Source organism: Prunus dulcis, chromosome 5 (genome assembly GCF_902201215.1).
Source record: "Prunus dulcis chromosome 5, ALMONDv2, whole genome shotgun sequence".
Lineage (NCBI taxonomy): Eukaryota > Viridiplantae > Streptophyta > Magnoliopsida > Rosales > Rosaceae > Prunus > Prunus dulcis.
In genome coordinates, this window is record NC_047654.1 from 2427060 (window position 1) to 2453632 (window position 26573).

A 26573-nucleotide genomic window follows, 5' to 3' on the forward strand; every position below is an offset into this window, starting at 1 on the left:
ACTTATTTTGAGTCTACTTTGTTTAATAAATAATAATTGAAAAAAAACAAAAAGGGTACACTTGCTTTTGATTTTTTTTTAATGTAAATCATAACTTTGGCTTCATGTGTGAGCGAGCTCCCTTCATTATCGCTGTGAAGGAAACATGAATATGCTAAAATAACTCCCAACTTTGAAGGAGACACAAATAAGCTAATATAACCCAAAATATCATCTCCCTCCAAATTGAACAAAGTACAGCGTGCTCATTCAACCCGTCATCCAATGAAAGCCAAATTTCAAAACTTTTAGCCAAGGAACATTAACTATCTGCCTCGACAGGCCTTTTGCCTTTCCGCGACCTATTCCGCTTCTTACGACTCCTCAAAGTAGCATCTCCATCCTTCCTTTCCTGCATGAAACAGAATATCAAAAGACACACAAAGCAAGAGAAAGTGATCATGTCTAATCTCTTCTCCAAAAGATCAGAAAATGTTTCTAATCCATGCTTCAATTGAAATTGAATTCCCAGGTGATTCTACATTGTTCTTTAGAGCTTTGTAAACTAATGTGAGATATCAATCAGTTTCATCATGGGCCACAAGTACCAATAGTTATAGGCATGCAATTTTTTATAAGGGATAGTGAGACATCGAAATATTGCCTCAACTAATGACTAGCCAGTAGTGGGGCATGCTATAAACAATATTTGCAAGCTCACCTGTACTGAATGAAGATCTGGGTTTTTCAAAGTCTTTTTCTTCTTACACGAAAGGGGGTTTGGACCCTGCAAGGTGGAAGAAAAAGGGTAAAGTCATAAACATTGAAACAGCATCTTAAGGAACCATTTTCTAACAGTATTAGCATATGCATCGACAACGTATTAATCCCAATCAATTTCTATTTAATTTCACCCAAAATTTGAAAAAAATAACATATGTCAACACACTGAACATCAGCTAAATGATTACATTCTCAGAAACATCTGGCTTGCAAATGCATTTGATTTCAACATTGTCCATTACAAAAGAGCTATCAAAATAAATTTGAATACAGAATCAATAAATGAATAACTAATCACTGAATAAGGAAACTACAGGCTGTACGATTAAACAGTTCTTATTTTATCTTAGTTCTTTAACACTACTCACTTTTATAGCATTCATTAGAGTCTAGTCCCCCATCCAATAAAAATATATATGCAAAGAAAGTGAGGAAGATAGAATTGGGTGAACATTGTAGACTTGCATAGTAATCAGCAAAATTGGCTTCTAACTACAATCATACATTATTATCTTCCTTCAAGTATCAGGTGCATGAATAAGATTGCATTAAAATTTTAAGTAGATCCAGCGAAGCATCTTCCTAGTGAAAAATAATTTTTTCATGCGATTACTTGCATAATATGATATCTTGATATAAATATCTCAGTTTGCCTTGTTTAACTACATAAGACAGGGGCATTACGTAGTTAAACAAGCCAAGACTGGGATACATATCTTGGTAAGCAAAATGGGGAATAGAGTTGAAACATATACTGCGTCATAAAGAATGGTGTAATAGAAATAAATCATATTAATGTCAATCCATGATGCACCTATACCAAGCCTATCCGTGTATACTAAAAATTCTAAGAGTTTTCATAATCCATATAAACACAACAGATGTCCTTCCAACATTCTACTTCAAATTATGTGCAGTCCATATCAAAAAAGTTAGATGGGGTGAACTCTTAACACCTTACATAAGATTAAGAATAAGAAGACAAGTAGAAGGAGAGAAAAAAAAAGTATGTAATAAATATACAGGAAAATGAAAGAAATTGGTAATACCTTTGCCTTCTTTCTCTTAAACTGAACTTTATCCTTCACACCCAATCCTTTCCTAGCAGTATGCTTCTTTGCTACAGCCTGCACTTCCAAGTTCTGATCTCCAAAACCATCTTCATCAGAGCGATCCTTTTCTTGATGAGTAGTCGACATATTTTTTGTCCCCTTTGTCAACATCTCATATTCCAAGTCAGTCATATGCAAGCGTTGTTCTTCAGAAGTTTTGACAAACTGCCGTTGAACGGCAGATGGGGACTCAAGAAAAAGAGCGGTTCTCAGAGCATATATAGCTGGGACACCTGGTATCTGCAAGTGAAAAAATGTCTCCATGGATACATGCTTAAGGACATACAATATGACAAATGTAATGCACATCAAACCAGATTGCTTAACAAAGGCAAAGATGCCATTTATGTGGGTAAATGTGAGAGCAACAACTGATATACAGTGGAAAAAGTAACACCAACAATGACAACTGCCAAAATAATAGTAAGAAATAAAGTGAGTCAATAACCTTGAGAATTTTCTCACGAAGATCGGCATGCTGAGTAGCAACAAGGAAGTGCTCGGGATTATTCTGACCAATAATATCCATGATGCAATCATCAGCACTCACGGCTCTCTCATGATCGCACCTGAGAAATAAACATAGTTCCATGTAAGAAACAGTGAAATAATCTCCAAAGAAAGAAAAAGAGAGGCATACCTTGCAATAATGAGGCTCTCTGCAGCTTCAAGAGCCTGAGAATGGGAAGGAACATGTCTTAGATCTTGCTTTTTCAACTCACTGATGGCGCATTTGGTGGTGAAAAGCATGACAGGGGCACCCAGGATATTAGCGAGGGCCTTGTCAGCAGGCGTAATGCGATTGACAACGAGGTGATGCACAAAATTCACATCACATAGCACCTTGTACGGCTGTCTCAACCCATAGCATGCTGTGTAGAACCGCACTATCTTCCTGTGCCTCCTCTGCTTTTTCACTTTCATAATTCTACCCTACTGCAGCAGAGATAATCCTTTCAGTCTTAAACTTTATAAACAAAACAGATAAAAGAAAAAGCAAATGATGCATATGCTGCATTCTCACAAAAGTAAAACCAATCAACTGAAAGAAACAGTCTCACAAAGCTATATATAATCCAATTTAATTAAGTATAGGTAAATAATACAATTTCCTCCCAAACGGATTCCAAACTAATACAATTTCCTATATATAATCCAATTTAATTAAGTATAGGTAAATAATACAATTTCCTCCCAAACGGATTCCAAACTAAATACATTTGTCTACAACATGTCAAGAATGAATGTACAGTAAAGACAATGTTTGATATGCAGTACCAGTGGTGGATCCAGGAATTTTTAGTGTTAGGGGCGAAATGTGGGAGTGCAAAGCATTTAGTTTGAAGAGAAAGATCTTAAATATTAATTAACAAAACGTTGATTCATAGTGGAGCACAAAAAGGTCCATACCATACTCCAAACTCAAACTTGAAATGATTAATGAACATCAAATCCAAAATTGAAATAGAAAACCAAAAAGAACATAAGTAAAACTCAAAATTGAAACAATCAATCCACTAATCACACATGAACACCAAATCAGACTGGTCCATTTATAATAATGAAAAGAACAGAAATTTTGTTCCTTGGAACAATGAACTGTAGAAATTAGAAGGCCCAAAGAAGAACGAAGAAATGAATTGCAGAAAGATCACTAAAGAGAGCAAAGGGACTGACCTTTAAACAGCAAAGAGACAACGATTATTATTAGAGGACGTATTTTCTGCGGTTGCTGCTGTCAAAGTTTCTTCAGTTAGTTTTACCAATTCGGTCGTATGTATTTGTACAAGACAAAGTGGAGAGAGAGAGAGAGAGAGAGAGAGAGAGAGAGAGAGAGAGTATTTGTACAAGACAAAGTGGAGAGAGAGAGAGAGAGAGAGAGTTCCGTCGGATTGGGTGAAGGTTGGGTAGGATTAGGGGGTTGGGGATTTACGGTTTGAAGGTTGAATTGAGTGTTAAAACTCATTTGGGGCAGGGAGTTATCGGGCAGCAGTGGAACGACTTCGTGACGTCGGGGAAGTTTTAAAAAAGTCGGTAATTTATAAACCCTAAACCCTAGACCACTTGCTCCTTTGTGGATTGCATCTGTGCATTTCAGTAATTAATGGAATAATTACTTCACTAATAATATATTACCATCCACTAGAGGCAGGTAACAAATTGTGCAATCTTCACAACAAAAATATATAAGACTTTGCAAATAAAATTACCAAAGTTAAATAAGGAATTCCGACTTTGTGTGTCGTATTGGCAGAGACGACGGCGGCAGCGGCAGCGGCAGCAGTCAACGACGGAAGGTGGAGCGAAGATGAAGAAAAACTTTGGAGTTGCAGAGGCGGCGCGGCAGGAAGAAGCTGATGCGTGCGAAGGTGAAAAATCAAGTCTCACTTGGGCCCTTAAGCCCACAACAACAAACCCAATCCCCAAAACAAAGATAATACCAGTTCAGCCCATACCGAAAATAAATAAAACCCCTTTTGACATTTTAGGCCTTATCCAGCAAATGTAACATATTTGACTAATGTGAGGTTATCTAGTGAGAACGCTTATGTGCGAACCTTATATGAGAATTAAATTCAGCCATCCAAATTATCTGAATGGCTAAAGAGAAAAAGCAAGCTTATAGTAAAAACGGGTAGGCTGCAGTTCCCCTTAGCCTAAGTGTCAAGTCACGCCTGTTTCGAAAAAACGCGCATTTCCTCTTCATGACAGTGGCGCCGTACTTCACCAGTCGCGCCTTTCTTGTCAATAAATTTATGAATTTATGAATCAACCCTAAACACCCAAAATACCTACCAGACATAAATTTGTGTGTTTCTCTTGTCACAGAAACTACCTTGTGTACTCTGTCTCTTTAACTTCCTCCATCATCTAATATTTCTCATTTGAACGTCTGAGAAGGTACGTTTCTCTCAAATTCCCTCTCTTTCATTCATTTTAAAGTTTGCATGTTATATTGCATTCACTTAGTGTCAGTTTGGCATTGCTTATTTGGGATCATAAGTGATTTTAAAAAAAATTTGGGAAGCCCAGCCCTTTTGGTAAACTATGAGAAAATCACTTATTGTTAAAAATTGTTGTGAGAGAAAGCTATAAGGCAAAGCAACTAATGAGGTGCTTTCATTTTCTGATTATGCCGAAATCAGTTTTAAAGAGGCGCTAGGTTTAATGATTATGTGAAAATCATTTTCTGATTACGTGGGAATTAGTATCAACAACACTCTTAACAAAAAGTTTATCAAAAGCCAACTTGCTTTCTCTCACAGCAAATCCGACAGCGAGTATTTTCACAGCATAGCAATGCCAAACTGGCAATTTAAAAAAAGACACAAACTCCTCTATAATATAAGGCCAGATCCCAAAGCTACACTCTCATCTTCTCTTCACAAACCCTAAATATACGGTATGCAAATAGTGGCTTGTGAGTCGTCAATTGTGGTATGTAATGTGAGAAGTCGCCATCAGGAAGACAACCTATTGATTTCCCCATTCAAACTTCTGAATTTTATGCAAGAATTTGGGCAGGGCTCCTTAAGGAAGGTAAAGACTGTGAGTCTCTCTGTTTTACAATAAGTAATGATAGCTAGAATTAGTTGTTAATCACCAAGCTTCAAAGTAGAGTGGAGAGGGGCAAAATAGCAGGATATGGTGTGTGAAGTTGATGAGTTTTTTTTTTTTTTTTTTGGTTGGGTGTGTATTTAGGGGTAGTTTAGGAAGATAGTTGGGTTTTCTTACAAATTGTAAAAATTTGAAGTAGAAGTTCAGGTGAACTTAGAATATGGGGTGAACAAAGAAAAGTGCAGGGATTAAATAGAAAAACTCTTTCTTTATCTTTTTTTCGAAACGACCAAAAAACCTTTATGTATATACATTTATGTAATGCATTTTTTTTCCCTTTGCCGAAATGTTTTGTCAAATGGAAAGGGGGTTTTATTTTGTGATTTTTCTTCGGTCCTTGCATGTACAAAGCCTTGGTAACTAGGATGGGCATCAATCCAATCGAACCGATGAAACCGGCCGAACTAAACCCTAATTATCGTTTTGATTTGATTTTGACCAAGAAAAAATCAAACTGGACCATATATGGTTTGGTTTGGTTTTGAGCTTTTGTAAACTTGTTTAAATCAAACCAGACCGTTTATGTGTATATTTATTATTTATATTATATTTTACATGTATAATACTCCAATTAGGTAATAACTACATATGAATATTTGAATTGAGCTATATTAGTAATTGAAATTTGAAGTTTTATGGCATGTTGAGCTTTAGGATGGTTTTGTACTCTAGAAAATGATTTAAGCATGGAGCAAGTTGTGAATGTGTTGATTGTAATTAGGCTAACAATATTGAAAAAATGCAAAAGGAAGGAGAATTTGGCTTAGGCCCAAATTGGCGAACCAAACTGAACAAAATTGTCTTAAATTGGTTTGGTTTTCTTCATGACTTTTGCCAAAACTGAACCACACGAAATCGTTATATTGTAATTGGTTCGGTTATAATTTTGAGATAAAATTGATCCAATCTAGACTGTACCGACCCTTATTGGTAACCGTTAGATTAAATTTTAATTGATCCAATGGTTCTGATTTCAAGACATCTTAATTGAGTAACCAATTTAATACAACAAAACAATTCGACATGTAGTAATGTACTAGCTTAAGCATACAAAGTGACATGTATTCCGGTACAAGCAGAGAAAGCATTACAAAAACTAGTACATATAAAGCTACTTACAAGAGAAAAAATTGGTCATGTGAGGGAAGCGCACAAATTGAACAGTCCATCAAGCTAGTAGGAGGATAAGAGAGAATGAAAACAAAAGCTACAACAAGATAAAGGGAGGGAGTCCAGGATTAAAGCAAATCTAGACACAGCAGAACTAATAAAAAAAGACTAGAGAGATGGTGTTTGCAGTTGGATATTGCAACATAAGAAATCACGAGTTTTTTTAGATTTGCCATGTTTCAGTAGGTGTGTTGTTGTCCAGGGAAGAAATATTGTCCAAGTAGATTGAAGAGGAGGGTGAAAAAGCAATATGGTAAGTCGAAATTGTTTGAAATGACTATTGTATGATTTTTTGTGTTATGGTTGAGCAAACTTATATATATGAAGGCTAAGAAATGATGCCGGTTGTTTCCCTCATTTCTGCCTAGGTGCCCAATGGAATGAACTTTTGGTCATTTTTTTAGATTGCGTAGGCGTGCTACCACTAAGCCATTGATTGGCTTGAATGGAAAAGTTGGATTGTTGTGTTCGTGCTTCTGACTTCTAACCAACCGATTGATCGGCTGAGCAAGGAACCTCTTCTTGGCCTAGGTTCTTTCACTTCCTCGGAGTCAAGGATGGTTAGGCTTCGTATGGGTATTTTAAGGATTTCTTTTGGGATTTAGTGATAATGATGCGCATTTAATAAATAGGTGATTAAACAAAATAACAAGAAAGTAAATGTAAAAATAAGATCAAAGCAACAACAAACGTAAAATTAAGTAAGGACGAAACAAGAATGGTATGAACTATAAGGCGATAAAATAATACAATTTGAAATTAAATTAAACTTAAAGAAAATCCCATAACAATTAAAAGTAAATCAATAAACTTAAATCTAAAGACAACGTAATGATAAATGCAAAAATTAAAATTACACTAACAAAAGAGAAGAACTGATATGAATATGGGTGATGTGTGTGTACAGATGTATTAGGGTAAAACATTAAGTTGAATAAACTTTTTTGTCTTTTTACACAATAATAAAATTTAAGAGATTAATGATTTAAATATTATGGTAAAGAAAGTGGGGTTTAAATAGAAAAATTAAAAGAAAGAAAAAAGGTTGTTTTTGGTCGTGTATGCATAAGGTCAAAACCCTAGATTAAACCCCTTAGGCCGTTTCCCTCTGAAAAACCCGTCGCCCTGTGTTCGCTTCGCTTCCGCAGTTATCAGGTGCGCTCAGTTCGTTCGGCTTCAATAATGGGTCGCAAACTCAAAGACCTCTCCAATCTCAGCGAACCAGAAGCTCAGGAAACCCAAAACCTTCGCGAAACCAAACCTGAGAGGAAGAAGAAGAAGCAGAAAAACAAAGACCAAGAAGAACAAGGCCAACTAACCCAACTCAGTCCCAAGAGAAAGCTGGAAGAAATTGCCCCTCAAGAAGATAACTCAGATTCTAATAAGAAGAAGAACAAGAAGCACAAGAAATCCAAAGATAAGGAGCAAGAAACAGAAAACAATGTGAAGGAGCCACAGAGAAATGGGGATGCCGGCGAAAGTGAATCTAGAGAACAGGTTGTTGTGGTTACTGGGAAAGATGCGAATGAAGCCAAATACAAGTCATTGAATTCCTTTGCGGAAGCGAAGCTTCCGAGTGAGGTTTTGCGGTGCTGTGAGAATTTCAAGAGTCCTTCTCCGATTCAATCCCGGGCATGGCCATTCTTATTGGACGGCCGCGATTTTATTGGGATTGCGAAAACGGGGTCAGGTGCGTATTGTGGTTTGGATTTTGGAAGTTGAAATTTGGGTTGTGTTGTGAGCTGTTTTGTCTGGTCGAGCTAATTCTGTGTTTTTTGTGTGCAGGTAAGACTTTGGCATTTGGGGTACCAGCTATTATGCACGTTTTAAATAAGAGGAAGGGTAAGTTTTCGAAGGGCCGAACTCCTCTTTGCCTTGCACTTGCACCTACAAGGGAGTTAGCTCAACAAGTACGTGCATATTAACCCAAGATGCATTTATGTGAACTAGTGTTTGGTTCTCATTTTTATTTTCAGTATGGATCATAGAATTAAAATTATATGCTATGCGGTGAGTTGTGTCTCTGAGGTGGCGTTGAGTATTTCAGTGATTCAATTCACCTCTTGTAGCATAGGGTTCCAAGATTTCGTTGTTTCCAGAAGGTTTAAATTCTCTAAGACCCTAAATCCTTGAAAATTGAGTAAAGCCAGTCGGCATTTATAATCATGTGCCATAGATATATGGTGATGGGCTGTGATGCTCAGGTTTCTTATGTAATGTTGATGGGATGTTTTGCAGTTATACTTGACCTAAAGGAAATCTAGAAAATAAGAAGGTTGGAAATCAGAGATATCATTATGCGGTAAATTCAATTAAAAAGATTGTATAGTATGTGACAATACATGATCCAGACAATCTTCTCAAAAATTTTACTCTTATCCGAGAAAATGAAATGGGGTATCACTCACATACGTAGTGAGTAGAGATGGTCATATATGCCACTATAATAATACATAGATCAATTTTGAACAGAGATACTGCAAATAGCACATTTACTTACCAGAAAACTGAGAGAAGATGATAACCTTCTTTTACATTGTTGCTTATTAATGACCAATAAGAATGTTAGTGCTACTCTTATGTTCACATTGATAGGTCAAACCTGGAAAGAAAAAAATGGGAGCTTGTAGTAGTGGCATAAACAAGTCTAAGGGCTTAAAAATGTAGTCTTGTGCAAATTAATTTGGAAGTGACAGTTCACTTAAACAGGGAAGCATATGATCCATGGACATTGACACAAATGTTTTCTCCCATGACAGACATGAGGTGTATTTATTGATTTACATGGACTTCTATCTAGTTTATTGGAAAAAAAAAAAAAAAAAACCATATATTTGCACAAATAATGAGCTTGGTATTCATGCCTACATTTCTTTACAAAAATGTAGAAGTCAATTATAGTTATGCACTATTTTGTCAATGATGGTGAGTTACTTTTAGCTCTTGGGGTTAGCCCAAGTGGTGAGGGTGTGTGGGGAACGGGTTTGGATTAGGATAGGTCAAGGGTTCCGTTGCTCCCAATGTAAAAAAAAGAAGGGGAATTGTTTTTAAGCATACAAAGGATTCTTAATATGGGTGGTGTGTCTATGAATAATAGAGTGAAAACAATTTGTGGATTTTGCTACTAGGTTGGAACTTGGTCATACTGGTTTTCTTGTTGTTCTTGCACATATTCCTTTTTTAGCTGCTGCTTTGTCATGTGTTTTGTTAATTGTATTAATTAAAGGTTAGTTCTTGAAAAGGGGGACTGACCATTTGTTTTATCTCTGGTTGCAGATTTCGGATGTTCTGTTTGAGGCTGGGAAACCTTGTGGTGTGATATCAGTTTGTTTGTATGGCGGAGCATCTAAAGGACCTCAAATATCTGCTCTGAAGTCTGGTGTTGTAAGATACTCCATTTGTTTGATTATATGGCACAAATTTGATTTCATTTGATTTTTCATGAAATTCTTCCTTCCCTTTCATTTAGACTTCACACTTGTTCACAGTTGACACTATGTGCAATTGAATAAGAAAATATCAGAATCAACCTCAATTTCTAAACTGGATCAGTAATCTTGTGACTTGGAAACCCGTCATCATGATTGGGTTGGCTCTCTGGATTAAATTTTAATGCTAACTTGTCCTTTTTTGCATAGACATTATGAGGTTAATTTCTCCATTATGATGTATGGAATTTTTTATATTTTTGATTGAAAGTTTTGCCTGTAGTTAATTGTGGTAAAATGATGGAGGATTCTATTATGTGAAGTTGATCCTGCACTTGATGCACTCAACAGTTTCCCTCTTTTGCTTTCCCTTTTTTGCGGGTCATGTAACAACCACGGTATTGAATATTAATGTTAACAAAAATATGGAGGGGCTGAAGATACTGAAGTGTAGATGGTAATATTGAGAAAACATAATATTCAGAGAAATTACAGGGCATTTCTGGTGAAAAGTACCAAAATGAAATATTGGAAAATTGTTGTATCAAATATTGGTACTCATTAAAACTTAAATGTCAAAGAAACACAGTGGGTAGGCAGGATGCAACTGACTGCATCTAAGCTATTCAAAAAAGATCTAAGGAATAAGAAACAAGTTCTCATTTGAAAATCTTAATTGTTTGCCTATATATGTGTACTATTTAGATTATATTCTCTAGCACTTTGGTACTGCATTGCATGTTAGTTATAGAGTTTGTGAAGTTTATTTTTCAAATAGAAATATCAGTGGGAGGGAATGAGAGGAAGGAGACAGAAGTTTTTTATTTGATCCGAACGGAGTAGGTTATTTTGTCAAAATGGCTTGGTTATATTTAATAAGAGTGTTTTCATTCTGGCAATTAACAAATTCCTACTTTTGTGTAGTATATATTTTTTTATCCATCTGTTCTGCATTTTTATGTCTTTGTATTCTGTAGAGCTTATGTGTTTGCATTGATTATGTGGTTCATCTTCTTATGATTGGTTTCCGTACACTCTTCTGTGCTCTCAGGACATCGTTATTGGAACTCCTGGTCGTCTCAAGGATCTCATTGAAATGGGTGTGTGTTCCCTGAAGGAAGTATCTTTTACGGTAAGTAACATTGCCCAAAGAAACCTGTTTCCCAATTACTGTGATCAACTAGGATCTGCTTTTACTTGATTCATTCATATTTCTGCTCCTTTTCTTATGGTGATTAATGTTGCTGGATTGTCGTGAACTAGAATTTGAGTTTAACAATTGCAAATCAGTCTGGAAGTGAAGCAATTTGAAAATCATGCTTTCCAGTGTCCACTATAAAGATTTATTTAAACTATCTTGGAATAATGGCAACGTCTTTTGGTATGGAAGATCTGGAGATGATCATGGTATAAGCTGATTGTCCCCAAATGTACCATATTAGAATTCAGAGCTAACTGATGATTTCTTTATATTAATAAGAATGTTTTCTATATATATGGATGGCCGGCCCTATAATATTTTCAATCTACTTGCAATATCAGGAACGAAGTGACTATCTGCTAATGCACTTGAGTTAGATTAGAAGTGTAGTGAAAAAGCCAGTCCTGAATTGACTGCTTGCTAATGTACTAATGCACTCTATTTTAAAAGTTTAGTGAGAAAGCCATGACATAGTAAAAGTGGTTACTTAATATGACCGTCAACCTGACTTGGTGAAACCAAGCCCCTCTTAGTGTAGTGAGTCTTGACGGATTTCAGAGAACTTATTCTCAGTTTTCCTATCAAATGCATCTTGACATCCTGAAATGCTCCACTTATGGCTGCACTCTTGAGGCTTTGATATCTCATTTGGGTTTGTACAATTGTTTTGCACCATTCTAAAAATCTGATAACACCTACATTTGATTTGATTTAGTTTTATGATGCTAATAGACACTAGTACATTGTCATTTTACTTGCAGTTATTTTTTAAATCCGTTTTTGTATTGATTAAATTTCATTGCCTTTGGATGTGAATTTTTATTATTTTTCTATATATGGAATATTATAGTAGCTTTATAGATCTCAGAGAAGTGAGATGGGCAGTAATTTTCTGTAGGTCCTTGATGAAGCAGATCGAATGCTTGACATGGGATTTGAACCAGAAGTTCGCTTTATATTGGGCCAGACATGCTTGGGTATGTGATATAGTATTCATAGTTTTCTATTTATCCATCTTTCTTTATGTGTTATAAATACAGTTCTTGTCTAGACAGGATATGGTTGATCACCATTTAGAGCTTAGACTTTTGGTTTCTAGTCTCGGATTGGTTAATCGTTTCAGTTTTGCATTTTAAGAAACCTAAATTTGAAGCTCTAAAAGGCCTAATCAACCCTGCAATTAATGGGATCAAAGTTGAATAAAATTGAGCATAAGAGATTTTGTCAACACGTCTACCCTATAAGAAAGAATGGACATCCTTCACAGAGAATCTCAACTCCTATATATAATAAATACATAAATATAATATATGGATAGTTCTCTTCTTAATCCCTCATGAGAACCAAAAGGGATCGCATAGTAATGGATACCCTGCTATGTGGTCCAGTGACTTGAACCATCTAAATTTTAGATCCCATATAAGTATCATATCTGCGAATAATCATGAAATTGAGGAAGTGTTTGACCATTATGATTATCGTCATGGACATTGTTGTTATTATTATTTTTATTATTTCTTTTGTTAATTATAATCCTTGAATGGTGTCTGTAAGAATAGATCATTGAATCGTGTTGAGGTTGGACTCACATGCAATACCTCTTGTTTTGTTTTTCTTTTTCAAAAGGGATCCATCATCCCTCTTAATATGTATTTTGTATATAGGAATGTTCAAATACCAATTTATTAGTGAGTTGGGCATTAATCACTACGTATCATTTTTTTAGTTCTCCTTAAATGATCATCTCTGCAAAAAAAAAAAAAAAAAAAAAAAAAAAAAAAACAGCCGATTTGGAAAAGCATTAATCATCTGACTATGATAAAATAAATTTACGAAACAGTAATTTGGACGAAACAATGAAAGGATTGTGATGCTGATCAAATGGCTAAATGATTTTTCAATTTTTTTTGATTCTTTTGCAAGAATGATCCTTAAGGGAACCTGAAAAATGGACGGTTCAGATTTTGTGATCACATCATGTGGTAGACCCAGAAAGTTGTTACTGCCTTCGCATTTGTTGTCTTCCTAACCAAGCTCCACAATTTAGCTCCCACTTAGTAATAGAGATTCTTTTGACCTGTTTAGATGGAATTCTCAGGCCGACAAAATGGACTCTTAGAATTGAAACATTTGGATGTACTGTCTGCAAATTTGTTTTCCAATCTATCTTGATTTTGGTAACGTTTTGGTTCAAAGGACATCATGCTGTGTTCAAGTCCTCTAGTTTTGATAAAGGACTCTAATGAAGTCTAAAAGATTTCAATTACTTGTTTAAATAACTTATGAACGGGTACTCCATAGTCGTGTGGAGAAATTATGTGAGGAATTATAAGAACTTCAGTATATGTTACTTAATTGTTTATTCTATTTTTCGGAGTAACCACTCACCTATATTTAGGCATATGTACATATCTGGTAACGTGTACAGATTTAGCAGTGTTGATTATCATTATTTTATATGAAAACTGTTTTTTTTGTTTTTTTAAAGAAAATCATATAAATGAAATTGATGTTAAATTATGAGGGGCCTGGAGGCAATTCAGTTACAAGAGACCTACGAAATTGGCTTTTGTAGATGTTCTCAAGCCATAGATAATCAGGCAAAAGGTGTTCTGGAGTCGATAGTATAGAAATCTGAGATGATACTTACCTAAATATGAAATAAGAAGCAATGCCTATTTTTTTTTTTTTTTTTGAATAGAAACATTTTTATTCAAATTGTAAGGATCAAAACAAGGCATTTAGACTGCAGATAAAAGAAAACACTAGCCGAAGAAACAGACACAAGGCCACTCAACACCTAACTAGCCAACCTAACATAAAACAGCCCCTTAAGATACTACGGCTAGCAAATTGCGCATAATTGAAGGATAGGGTACATCCTTAAAGGCAAGGGAAGTTGATGCCCAAAGAGCAGCCCAAAACTTCACTCTATCCCATAAGTCTGCCACTCCCACTCCCTTATAATCCTCAAAAATTCTCCTGTTACGTTCCAGCCATAGGTTCCAAACCACTGCCTGCATCAGACTACCCCAGAGAATTTTTGCCTTCTTTCCCCTTCCCAAAGCATCAATTCTGATGGAAAAAAGTTCAAAGCAGCCTTCTGGTATTACCCACACCGTATTAACTTCCTGCAATAATGTTTCCCACAACTTTAGGGAGAAAGGGCAATGAAGAAGGAGATGATCCACGGTGTCCCCAGCCTTATTACATAGAGCACACCAGTGAGGGCTAATGCACAAATAGGGACAACGTCTCTGTAAAGTATCCCCAGTATTTAGTTTTCCCAACACCGCTTGCCACACAAAGATCTTAACTTTCAGAGGAGTCTTGGCCTTCCAAATTTGAGTGTAAGGGGGGAAGATCTCCCCCTCACCACAATTCTGAATATGAGAACAGAGAGAATGACAGGTGAATAGACCAGAGGGGTCAAGCTTCCATATTCTCTTATCCAATCTGGAGGTGAACAACCTCACACCCTCCAATAGATCCAACAATCTAGCCACCTCCGATATCTCCAATTCATTGAGATTCCTTCTGAAACCAAAATCCCAGCTGAGAATGAGCCCATCCGAGCTCGAAAAAGAGGAAATATTGTGGTTTTGCTTCCTGGACAGATTGAAGAGTCTTGGGAACACCACCTTCAAAACACCTCCCCTGCTCCAGTCATCCTCCCAGAATCTGACCCTAACTCCACATCCTACCACAAAAACACAACCTTGAAGAAACAAATTATAGCCGCTAGAAATGTCCCTCCACGGGCTGCGGCAAGATCCCCGAGTTGCAGGTTTAGCATCCCACCCATTTGTATCCATTCCATAAATGCTTCTGATCACTTTATGCCAAACAGCATGAGGTTCATTAGGAAAACGCCAAAGCCATTTTGCCCGCAAAGCCGCACATCTAGCCCTCAACGAAACCACCCCTAACCCTCCACAGAATTTTGCCTTGCCCACCACCTCCCAAGTCACAGCGTGGTTACATTTCCCATCCAAGCCTTCCCACGGAAAATCCCTCATAAAGGAAGCAATGCCTATTTTCACCAGACTGTTCTCCAGACGTGTCATGTAGAGTACCATGAGAAATTTGAGTTTGTGACATGATTTATTGGAAAAGAAGGCTATTAAGACTTTACACCACAAGTTAGGTTGTATGTATTTAAGTTTGCTCCCTAGTTTTGGATGATGTAGGGTCTCCCCAACTTATACCTTATATTTCAATATGTCTGGATTTTTCTAACTGGCTGGGTATGTTTCGTAGTCTATTTTCATTCTGGTGATGATGATATACATCTGTTGACTGTGTGCAGAACGCCAGATGGTAATGTTCAGTGCTACGTGGCCTCCTTCAGTTCATCAATTAGCTCAGGAGTTCATGGATCCCAATCCTGTTAAGGTGCGAACTCTCAATTTTCTTGACCTTTAAATAATTTCCTATCCACCTTTGGAAAGTAATAAACATTTGCTTCAGGTAGTTGTTGGTTCAGAGGATTTAGCTGCCAATCATGATGTCATGCAGATAGTTGAGGTACAAATTGTCAACACTTGTGAAGCCTATGTGACCATCAAATATTTATTTTATTAATTAAATATATGTGTACTGCAATGACACCTTCCCTTTCACGCTCATAGGTCTTGGATGACCGTTCACGTGATGGACGTTTGGTTACTTTGCTAGAAAAATACCACAAATCCCAAGAGTAAGTGTTGGTACATTATCCCCCGGTATTATATATGTAAGTTGTACCTTAGTCAATACCTGGCGGATTTTTTCAGACCTTGTGTTGTGTGTGTGTGTGTGTTTTGTGTCACGGAATCCACTTGCTTTACCTGTCTGTATATATCACAAGAATGGAGCTTCTTCAATTCTTAGTTACCTTCCTGATAATGTATTTTGATTTCCTGTGTTGCTATCCTGCTAATACCGATGTTACACTGCTGACCAGGAACCGAGTTTTGGTTTTTGTCTTGTACAAAATGGAAGCCACTCGTGTTGAAAATATGCTGACAAAAGGGTAAACTCCTTGATACATGGTGATAAGGCAGGTAGTTGTTGCCGTTTATACTGAAGATATTTGAGGAAAGCTACTGATGGTTTTTATTGCCGTTTATAGGGGTTGGAAGGTTGTTTCTATACATGGTGATAAGGCACAAACCGAGCGTACTAAGGCTCTATCTCTATTCAAGAAAGGAAGCTGTCCCTTGATGGTGTGTTGTTCTAGATAAGAGATCTATTTACATGCGTAATTGCAGTTTAGTGAAAACACAATGACCTCCCTCTGGGTGCATCAAACAAAGTACATTGCTTAAAATTGAAACTGGAGTAAATTTACATGCCTAATTGCAGTTTAGTGAAAACACAATGACCTCCTTTGGGGCACATAAAACAAAATACAGTGCTTACCTAATTGATGATACTTATCAGTCTCCTAAGCAGGGATCCCTCTCTTTAAGATAAACAGTCCACATTATTAGGGCCTGCTCTGTAATGTGATCCAATGATATGAACTGTTTAACTATTAAATTATCATCATTTTATCGGAAACACTGTATGCATCAGAATATTTGGTCACAATTAGATGACCAAATCGTTTCTGATTTTGTTGATTTTTGTAAGGATGTTTCTTGAATATAGGTCTAAGAAATGGGGACAGTTTACATCATGGGATCACATTGGGTGTGAGTTCCACATGCATCATTTTCTTTTCTTAAAATGAGGGATCTTCTGTAGCAGGGACTCCTAATTTGTATCCAAACTTTTTGAACTCAGTTAGAAAATCGGAAATACGGTAAATTGAAAGAATAAATTTTTACTAGAACGAAACTGGGAAGATAATGATGATGACAAGGACCCCCAAATAGCTTGGACAAGCAAGGTGAGTATGTTTACCAAAACAAGGGAATGTTTTTATATTGTCGTGGAAGTCCAGGGAGGTTTGTACAATCCACTCAACTATTCGTATGGTTTTCTTTTAGAAGATTTAAAATGTAACTTGTGATGGGGCAACTTGTGGTTAGCACACACTTCTATTTGGAAGGACCTGTCTGATAGTGTTTGAAGAGATATTTCAAAATTCTTCTAGCTATATCTGTGAACTGTGCTAAAATGTTGTGCATTTGATCTGAAACATATTTCCAGATAGCTACTGATGTGGCTGCTCGCGGATTGGATATTCCAGATGTCGAAGTAGTGATTAACTATAGTTTTCCCCTAACTACCGAGGATTATGTCCACCGAATTGGACGGACTGGACGGGCTGGTAAGAAGGGTGTTGCTCATACTTTCTTCACACATCACAACAAGGTAACACTAAATATATTAAATCTATATTTTACAAGTTCTGTAGAACTTTTATATGAGAAAAATTCTAAGTCCAACTACTATCTATTATGTGACTATTGCAGGCACTTGCTGGGGAGCTGGTCAATGTTCTCAGAGAAGCCAAGCAAAATGTGCCAGAAGCCTTATTGAAATTTGGCACTCATGTTAAGAAAAAGGCATGCATTTGGTTATCTTTCATCCTCTTCCCTGCTGCATAATTCACATTCATGTTCCCATTGTATGTGTTCTTTTAGTCTGCTTCCATGACTGGCATTTTGACAATCTTTTTGGTTTTCTGGTTTTCTTCTTTCTTTGGGGTATTGAAATGCAGGAGTCCAAACTTTATGGGGCTCACTTCAGAGAAATTCCTGTTGATGCTCCAAAGTCCAAAAAAATCACATTTGACAACTCTGATGACGAAAATTAATTCGCTTTCGGATATGAACCCATTTTTTCACTCCTGTGGTAAGACATAAAGTTGGTCATGGGATCTTGGCTGCAGGGTTAATGTGCATTGATCTCATTGGGGACAAGCTTTTTATTTCCTTAATATTGTTCTTGCCACATTCTATATAATATATGAATAAATTTTGTTCTTTTTATCATTTCTTTTCTTCGCTTTTTGATTTTATTCCCTAAAATTGTAATTCATGGATTCTCAATGAGTATTTATTTTTACAAATTTGTGTAATACCTTGAAACTTGTAGGTTGAAAGCTTCATCTGGAAAGCGTTCTCAAACATTTACTCGTGGGGGTTTGGGATTTATTTGCTTTAAAGTTATTATTTTGAAACAATTTTTTATTGTTTTGCCAAATAGTCAAATTGACAGAAGGTGTAAATTGGTCGAATTTTAATACGTTACGGTGTAAATTGATTAATTAAAAACTCATGGCTCATGTTAATAATGATTCCAAATCTGCCGGGAGTAAAGTATAGTTTATACGAAAAAACTAATATGAAAAATGGACATGACAAATAGAATTTTTGGATAATACAACTGGTCATATTTTTGGGAAATTATTTAATTTATATTCATTACTATATTTCCAAGAAAATAATGGAGTTTTGATCTAGAACTATTGTCTTGTTCCTCTTTTTCTTTGGCAGCTTATACAAGCCTTCGTAATTATCCAAAAAACCATAAAAAGCACAGAAATAGAGAAGAAATGTGAGACTATGCGTCTTGTTAGAACTTTCTGCCTCCGAGTCTGACTGGTTAAGCAAATGCGTTTGTATCACTAGACAATTCGCAATTGGTTGAATGAACAATTTTTAAAAATTATTATTTCCCATTTAAGAGAATCTCCCTATTCATATAAAAATCTCGGCAATCTCTTCAAACTAAAATTTTTCAAATTGTGGTTTGTTGACCAATATAGCAATTTAAAGAGTAAAATTTGCTACTTTACTATTTTGTACACTCAACAAGCCTCTTCAATTTAATTAATACAGTACCAAAAAAAAAAAAGAATTAAATAAAATATTAAATAAGTATCGAAAGTCTCCCATTTGATTTGAAAAACAAAGGTTATTTCTCAAAAAAAAAAAAGAAAAAGAAAAAAAAAAGAAAAAAAGAAAAAGAAAAGCAAAGGTTGCCTTTTATTGATCACTAGCCCAATGTAGGCTTTTATCGTTCCAGGACAACTTTTGTTGTTTCAAAGTTTAATAAATGTGTTGAAGAGTGAAAGCGTGCACTCTTTTGTTTTTGTAGAGTGAATGAAGAGTCTCAAATTTAGTGAGTGGGTTTGACAAGGTTGTTAGAGAAGGTTTTGTTCATATGGCTCATCTAATTTAGCGTTCTAAAGCTTTTCAAGAGGTTATTGGAAATGCTCTAATAATACAACTACGCATTTTAATTAATTAAGAGGGTTTTAGGTTTAATAGTCTCCGAACTTTGACCCGATTCACATTTTGGTTACTCAATTTCCAAAATCATTTATGTGGTCCTTCAACTTTAGTTTTGTTAGGACAAATGGTCATGCTGTCAATTTTGTTAACTTTTTATGTTATATTTGAGCATGTGCATCGCACATTGTGTACTGTTGAGGGTCAAAATAAAAAATTGCTTCACTTGTTGGGTACATGGGTAATTCCTGGCATATTTTAACCCCACATCCACTTCCCCACAATTGCAACTTAACTCTCCCCATCCATATATCTCCCTCCCTCCCCAAGCCAAACCCATTAAAATCCATCACCAATCGAGGAATGATATATCTCCCTTCCTCCAATCCAACAAAACCATGTACAACCTCCACCAAACACCGAGCCAATTAACCCACCCCACCAACAACTGATGGTGATCCCACAACCAACAACCTACAACCCCATCCAAACCGTACCCACCCTCCTTGCGATGGCTTCTGCCCCTCACTTTATATCATATATTCAATTTTGTTGAAGATATATATATATATATATATATTTTTGAAAGAAAAAGATAATATTTCGTCTTGGGGAAAGAGGGGTTGGGACTGGGTGGGATGGTGAGGGTCAGACCATTTTTCCTAACGAAACTGAAGTTGAAGGACCACGTGAACAATTTTGAAAACTGAGGGACCAAAATGCGAATCGAGTCAAAATTTAAGGACCATTAGACCTAAAAACCCTAACTAAAATTATGTTCATGCTCAATTTTTGTGTGTGGTTAAATCGGCCTTAAAATCTAGGCCCTTAGATGGAGAGGAATGGTGGGAAGTGTGAACCAATCGTCAAATCGTCAAATTTCATATTGTTTATTTATTTGGAGGGAAGAATTTAGACAAGTGGTATCATTATCAGATTAAAAATCCCTATCAGGACAAAATAAAAGGATAACAGATCAGAAATCACTATCACTACTAGATAATGAACGGACGGTGAGAAAATCGTAAGAGATTATATTCATTCACGTACGAGTTGCTGCGGTGGATTGCAGACTGATTCAGATTAATGAAATGACAGAGATGGTTTTTGAGTGGAACAAATTAAACATTCAGGTACAAAGACTTTGAGCCATTAGATTTAAATCAACACAATCCTGTGTACTCTTATGAAATTTATACCAGTCAACTTGTTCTGCATTTTGTTATAGGTGGCAACACGCTGTTTTCTCAGTCACGCCACTTAGTTTACTAATTGTACCTTATATTCAATGATTTATTTATTGTATAGTTTTATATTGCTTCAAGATTGGCAAATGTTGGACCATTTCAGAAACAAATTTCCTGGTAGTTCACGAGGGAAGAAAAAAAGAACTGAGGAAACTACAAGGTAATGAGTGTAATGAAAAAAATTGACAAGTGCAGTGCAGGTAGAGAAGAACAAAATGATCATTCTGACCATTTCTGTGGTAGAATTAAACAGTTGGACCTGGTGCTAGAAATTAAATTATAAAAGGGAAGGCCATTTCATCCACATAAAACAGTACCATTCAAGAATATCAAAATATATCATACAAAATTATCAATACATCATTCACACAACAAAATCCTTTTCTTGTAGCAAGCACTCTTCTCTATCATCTTTTCAGTTTCAAGTTTCAACCCAGAAGTTAAAGCACTAGCTAGCAGCAGTAGCAGCAAGAGAGGAGATGGCAGAAAGTGTGGTGAGCTTTTTGCTTGACAGGCTCAGCTCCGTAATAGAAGAGGAGGTGAGACTACTGTCAGGGACCCGAGCAGAGATGGAGCATATCGTCGAGGAGTTAGAGCGCATCAAGGCCTTCTTAAGGGTTGCTGATGCAAAGGAAGACAGTGACCCCCAGCTCAAAGTGTGGGTTAAACAAGTTAGAGATGTGGCTTATCAGATTGAAGATGCGCTTGATATATTCAGGCTTTCTCATTCATGTTATCATAGGCCTGGATGCCATGTTTCCCTTCATGAGCTCTCTTGCATCTTTAACAAGTTGAAAGCTCGCCGGCGAATTGCTACAGATATTCAAAGCATAAAATCAAAAGTCAGAAGCCTCTCCGAGGGACATCAGAATTACAAACTTGATGTTGACCCTGGCTCAAGCAAGGTTCCTAAACATCAGTACAGTCAAGGGGATGCTCTTTTGCTGGAAGAGGCTGACCTTGTGGCAATTGGCGAACCTAAAAGGCAGCTGATTGAGTTGCTTATGCAGGAGGGTGGCGATGCTGGACGCCAGGCAGTCGCGGTCGTTGGGATGGGAGGGCTGGGGAAAACCACCTTGGCCAAGCAAGTCTATAAGGATGCAAGAGTTAAGAAAAATTTCAAGGTACATGCTTGGATTACTGTTTCTCAATCATTCAAGATAAAGAAGCTCCTAAGACACATAGTGGAAAAAATCTTCAAAGTTATCAGGAAACCAGTCCCTGAAGAATTTGATAGCATGGACACCAACAAGCTAAGAGAAAGAATAAAAAAATTGCTGCAGCACAGTAGGTACCTGATTGTTCTAGATGATCTTTGGCACATAGATGCCTGGGATGTCATCAATCATGCATTGCCTAACAACAATGGTAGTCGAGTAATGATCACTACTCGTAATGCCTCTGTAGCCTCTGCCTCTTGCATGCACAACCACGTTATGGTCTACCATTTAGAGCCCTTATCTCCAGAAGAGTCTTGGACTCTTCTCTGTAGGAAGACATTTCAGGAAGAGTCATGTCCTCCCAATTTGGAGGAAATCTGTCGATGCATCTTAAGCAAATGTGGGGGACTGCCCCTTGCAATTGTGGCAATCGGTGCTGTTCTAGCTATGAAAGACAAGAAAAACATAGAAGATTGGGCAGCCGTTTCTGGCAGTATTGGTGCTGAAATTGAGGAAAATGACCAACTTGACAACATGAAAAGGTTGTTGTATCTCAGTTTCAGTGATTTACCATACCATCTCAAATCTTGTTTCTTGTATCTGAGTATCTTTCCTGATCTTTATAAATTCGAGTATATGAGATTAATTCGATTATGGATTGCTGAAGGATTTGTTATCGAAAAGGAAGGAAAGACACCAGAAGAAGTTGCAGAGAGTTACCTTAAGGAGCTACTGGACAGAAGTTTGATCGAAGCAGAAGAAATAGCTACCGATGGGAGGGTCAAATCATGTCGGATCCATGATCTTTTACGGGAGATTGTCGTTTTGAAGTCTAGAGAGCAAAACTTTGCAGCAATAGAGAAAGAGCAAGGCACAATGTGGCCTGAAAAAGTTCGACGATTATCAATTTTTAACACGTTGCAGAATGTACAACAAAAGAGGATTCCTTCCAAACTTCGTTCGTTGCTCATTTTTGGGGTAGAAGATTCACTTACTGAGTTTTCTATACCAAAATTGTTTCCTAGAGGTCTTCCGCTGCTTACTGTATTAGACTTGGAAGGTGCACCTCTAGAGACATTTCCAAAAGAGGTTGTCAACCTTCTTCTGCTGAGATATCTTAGTTTGAGGGGTACCAAGGTGAAACAAATTCCAAGCTCCATCAAGAAGCTTCAAAACCTAGAGACCTTTGATCTTAAACACTCTCATGTCGTTGAGTTGCCTGCTGAAATTTTGAATCTCAAGCGACTGCGACATCTCCTGGTATATCGCTATGAAGTTGAATCTTATGCACGATTTAATTCCAGATATGGAGTGAAGGTTCCTGCAGGAATATGTGGCTTACAATCGCTCCAAAAGCTGTGTTTTGTAGAGGCAAATCAAGACAATGGCGCTTTAGTGGCAGAGCTTGGGAGAATGAATCAACTGAGGAGGTTAGGCATTTTCAAGTTGAGACAAGAAGATGGGGTCACCTTATGCTCATCTATCGAAAAGATGCGCAACCTTCGGTCATTGTCTGTATCTTCAGTGGAGAAGGACAAGATAATTGATCTGACACACATTTCTTGTCCTCCTCAATTTCTTCAGCGACTATACTTGACGGGGCGTTTAGAAAACTTACCGCATTGGATTTCTTCTCTCCAGAACGTGGTGAGACTGTTTCTGAAATGGAGTCGACTAAAGGAGGATCCTCTAGTGCATCTTCAAGGTTTGCCAAATCTAGTACATCTTGAACTCCTTCAGGTTTATGAGGGAGACTGTTTGCATTTTAAGGCAGGAGGGTTTCCAAGCCTGAAGTTACTTGGTATTGACAAACTAGATGAACTGAAATTGGTAATAATGGATAAGGGAGCAATGCCTTGCCTAGAAAAGTTAATTATCCAGCGGTGCAGATTGTTGAAGAAGGTATCAGGCATTGAACATTTACAAGACCTAAAGCTGCTCGAATTTTTTGACATGCCAAACGAATTAATAAGGCCATTTCATCCAGATGGAGGGGAAGATCATTGGAAAGTTGCTCACATTCCAGAGGTTTACTCTTCGTATTGGAACGTTGGGGGTTGGGATGTTTATTCATTAGAGATCACTGATGGGGAGAGTACTAGTCATCAAGGTGCCATGAGGAGGCTGGAACCTAATATTCTATGGAAGGCTTAGCTTTTGGTTCTGCCTTATAATTACAAAATGCAAATGATAGAATCACTGGAAGCATGTTTTATCAGAATGCTTCCTACTACTGCATACATATGAATCTTATAACTTCAAATCTTGTATTCTTTTATATCTTTCTCTACCCAAAAAGAACATACTTGCTATTAAGGTTCATTTTCCCCCCTCTGTACTTTTCTTGCAAGTAAGTAATTCATGTTATAGAGAGCAAATTTTCTTTTCTTCTTCAATGTTTTTGGATAACATCCATTGAATGTTTTAGAATAACATCCATTGAATGTTTTAGGGTTTAGGAAGTTCTGAGAGAGCCTAAGGAGGTTACACAGTAATCCTAACTGCTGCTAGAGTTGGGTTGACATTCCTCCACAACTAAAATTTAACATATAAGCTTTGCAACTCTAAAACACACTTCTTTCATTTGGGAAAAGAACTTAATTTATATGTAACTAGGCAAGCAATAGCATAGCAATTCGTTGTACATGGGCTTCAGTGGCCTGTTGGATTTGTGGATGACACCCTATTTCTTAACCATTGAATCAAATTGGTTAGTCGTTGGATTAAATTGGTTAGTTTGATCCAACAGTTAAGAAATAGGGTCTCATCTAAGGGCCTCCACACTACAGAATGACTCTCAAGCAAGACTAGCAGAGAGAGAGAGGAGCAGTTCATTCATTAATGCCTCTAAAAGGTTGAGGCCCAGTAGAGAATGTAATGTAGCCATCACTTTATCCATCAACCCCTAAAGCCAAGTAAAATTCTACAATTCCTCCTTCCATTGCTTACCAGCAATTCTCACAATGTTTGCAATATCTCCATTTTATATGGCTTGTTGACTTTCCTCGCCACTTCATACAAATGATCTTCCACGTTTCCTTGGATTGGAAATAGAGATAGGAAGAAGCAGGGACGGACTCAGGAATTTTATGTCGTAGGGTCATAGTGTAAAAGTTCAAATTTTTTTTTAAAGATTAAAATAACATTGAAAATAAAACTAGAGTACATTCATTCATAATTCATGTGAAAAAACAACATTACAAATTACAATTGGCCACGACGAGGTTTCATATTTTGAAAACGTAGCATTATAGCTTCATTTTCAATACAATCAAAAACATCCTTCTCAACATAAACAAGCAAGCTATCACTCAATCATTGATCTCCCATTTTGTTCCGAAGTGGACTTTGATAATATTCATGACGGAGAATGCCCTCTCGACTGAAGCAGTAGCAATCGGTAAAACTAGAGCCAATGTAATAAGCAAATACACATAATTGAATGCTCGATGCATCCTTGTCTCCACCATTTCTTTTGCAAGATCACCAATCCCTTGCAAGTCAGAGAAATCACTACTCGAACTCACATAATGAATATAAAGCTCAAGTTGATCATCCAAAAGATCCCCATCCGAAAAGTCTTGAGGATAAAATTGAGCAAGATGAAGTAGCTTTTATTTATCAAAAGCTACAAATGAATCATTCGGACTCAAACATGCCAAACAAATAAGCAACTCAGTATTTACCTCATTAAAACGATCATCTAACTCCGTAAGTTGCTCATCAATGACATAAATAAAGAGCTCCACACGATAATGATGACGATTTGTCTTTATTGGAGCATTACGTGACAGGACCCGACCCAATTTCCACTTTGGAATTCGAGCCAAGTCCTGTACGTGTCCGACACCTGGCGAATGTCGGGCACAAAAGACCTTTTTACCCTTCTTGGTTTAAACTTTCTTTAAAATTCTCTTAGACTTCTGCCCAAATTTCGGCAGAGTCTCCCCTGTATTTTGACCAATCCAAAAGTTTTTTTCACCTGTTAAACAATCAGTAATTCCATCCCAACCGCCAGAATATCACAGATAACAGATCTCAACTCCATTTTTCCACTAATACAAGATATCAGAGCATATTCTCAAGTTCTCAAGGTTTAAAGGATTTTCTACAAACTCTACCTTACTTGATGGCGCGGAAGCTATGACTGGCCCGGTGGTGGATCTCGCGTACTTCTATGGCCTGAGGGCAAAAAACAGTTTGAAAATGTGAGTGGACCAAACGTAAGATTTTTGAAAATAGTTTAAAATCATAATAACCCCCAGAGTAAATAACTTAATAAGTACGGCTAAAGTTCACCCGTATTTAATATAAAGTAATCATCCGAATATCTATAATTGTATGCACATAGCTTCGTAACACTGAACAATTATATAAAGCTATAAAAGGCGCAAATATCAAGAAACTGGTTTGAAATAGCTAAAAATCATAACTGAATAAAAGAACTCAAAATCCTTTAACTCAAGGAAACTGTCATCTAAATACACTGATGTCTATATTTGCATGACTAGTCAAATATAAAGATATCAATGTATGAGAAATCAGAGAAGTTAGTGTAAAATAGCTGAAAGTCATAACTGTATAAAAGAGCTTAAAATCCTTTTTTTTATAAAAAAAATTCCACCTAATTGTACCCCTGCCTTATCCGTCAATTCCCTGGCAGGTCTCGGGCGTCACACAGGCTACCCGAGCCGCAAACTGGCGAAA

At 36.8% G+C, this 26573-nt stretch overlaps 3 protein-coding genes across 4 annotated transcripts; 2 read left to right on the forward strand and 1 right to left on the reverse strand.

The window, feature by feature from the left end:
* Positions 1-36: 36 nt before the first annotated feature.
* Positions 37-4277, reverse strand: LOC117627779 (rRNA-processing protein UTP23 homolog). 2 transcript variants are annotated; one of them, XM_034360021.1, is made up of 6 exons: positions 4085-4277; positions 2515-2810; positions 2323-2443; positions 1812-2114; positions 701-766; positions 37-391 (listed from the first exon to the last, which is right to left on the reverse strand). In XM_034360021.1, the coding sequence occupies exons 2-6, from the start codon at positions 2796-2798 to the stop codon at positions 302-304; spliced, it is 864 nt and encodes a 287-aa protein (XP_034215912.1). In that variant the 5' UTR covers positions 2799-2810; positions 4085-4277; the 3' UTR covers positions 37-301. The 2 variants fall into 2 exon arrangements, with proteins under 2 accessions (XP_034215912.1, XP_034215911.1); XM_034360020.1 differs by lacking the exon at positions 4085-4277 and adding an exon at positions 3552-3717.
* Positions 4278-7703: 3426 nt separating this feature from the next.
* Positions 7704-18379, forward strand: LOC117627778 (DEAD-box ATP-dependent RNA helicase 5-like). Its single transcript, XM_034360019.1, has 13 exons — positions 7704-8352; positions 8448-8572; positions 9939-10046; positions 11142-11222; positions 12190-12268; positions 15601-15686; positions 15762-15818; positions 15923-15990; positions 16237-16305; positions 16405-16498; positions 17430-17594; positions 17696-17788; positions 17944-18379. Exons 1-13 carry the CDS (start codon positions 7845-7847, stop codon positions 18037-18039), a joined length of 1629 nt encoding a protein of 542 aa, XP_034215910.1. The 5' UTR covers positions 7704-7844; the 3' UTR covers positions 18040-18379.
* A 2806-nt stretch (positions 18380-21185) lies between these two features.
* LOC117627776 (disease resistance protein RPM1-like) lies at positions 21186-24257 on the forward strand. Its single transcript, XM_034360016.1, has one exon. The coding sequence runs from the start codon at positions 21186-21188 to the stop codon at positions 24018-24020; it is 2835 nt and encodes a 944-aa protein (XP_034215907.1). The 3' UTR covers positions 24021-24257.
* Positions 24258-26573: the final 2316 nt, after the last annotated feature.

What these genes read in the sequence shown, in the direction of transcription:
- LOC117627779 (XM_034360021.1), bottom strand. Translation starts at nt 2,798, where the DNA reads ATGAAAGTGAAAAAGCAGAGGAGGCACAGGAAGATAGTGCGGTTCTAC. An exon ending in TTAAGAGAAAGAAGGCAAAG is followed by an intron (nt 767 to 1,811) that starts GTATTACCAATT and finishes TCCACCTTGCAG; the next exon opens with GGTCCAAACCCCCTTTCGTG. An exon ending in CAGATCTTCATTCAGTACAG is followed by an intron (nt 392 to 700) that starts GTGAGCTTGCAA and finishes TGTTTCATGCAG; the next exon opens with GAAAGGAAGGATGGAGATGC.
- LOC117627778 (XM_034360019.1), top strand. Translation starts at nt 7,845, where the DNA reads ATGGGTCGCAAACTCAAAGACCTCTCCAATCTCAGCGAACCAGAAGCT. An exon ending in CTGCTCTGAAGTCTGGTGTT is followed by an intron (nt 10,047 to 11,141) that starts GTAAGATACTCC and finishes CTGTGCTCTCAG; the next exon opens with GACATCGTTATTGGAACTCC. An exon ending in ATGTCATGCAGATAGTTGAG is followed by an intron (nt 15,819 to 15,922) that starts GTACAAATTGTC and finishes TCACGCTCATAG; the next exon opens with GTCTTGGATGACCGTTCACG.
- LOC117627776 (XM_034360016.1), top strand. Translation starts at nt 21,186, where the DNA reads ATGGCAGAAAGTGTGGTGAGCTTTTTGCTTGACAGGCTCAGCTCCGTA.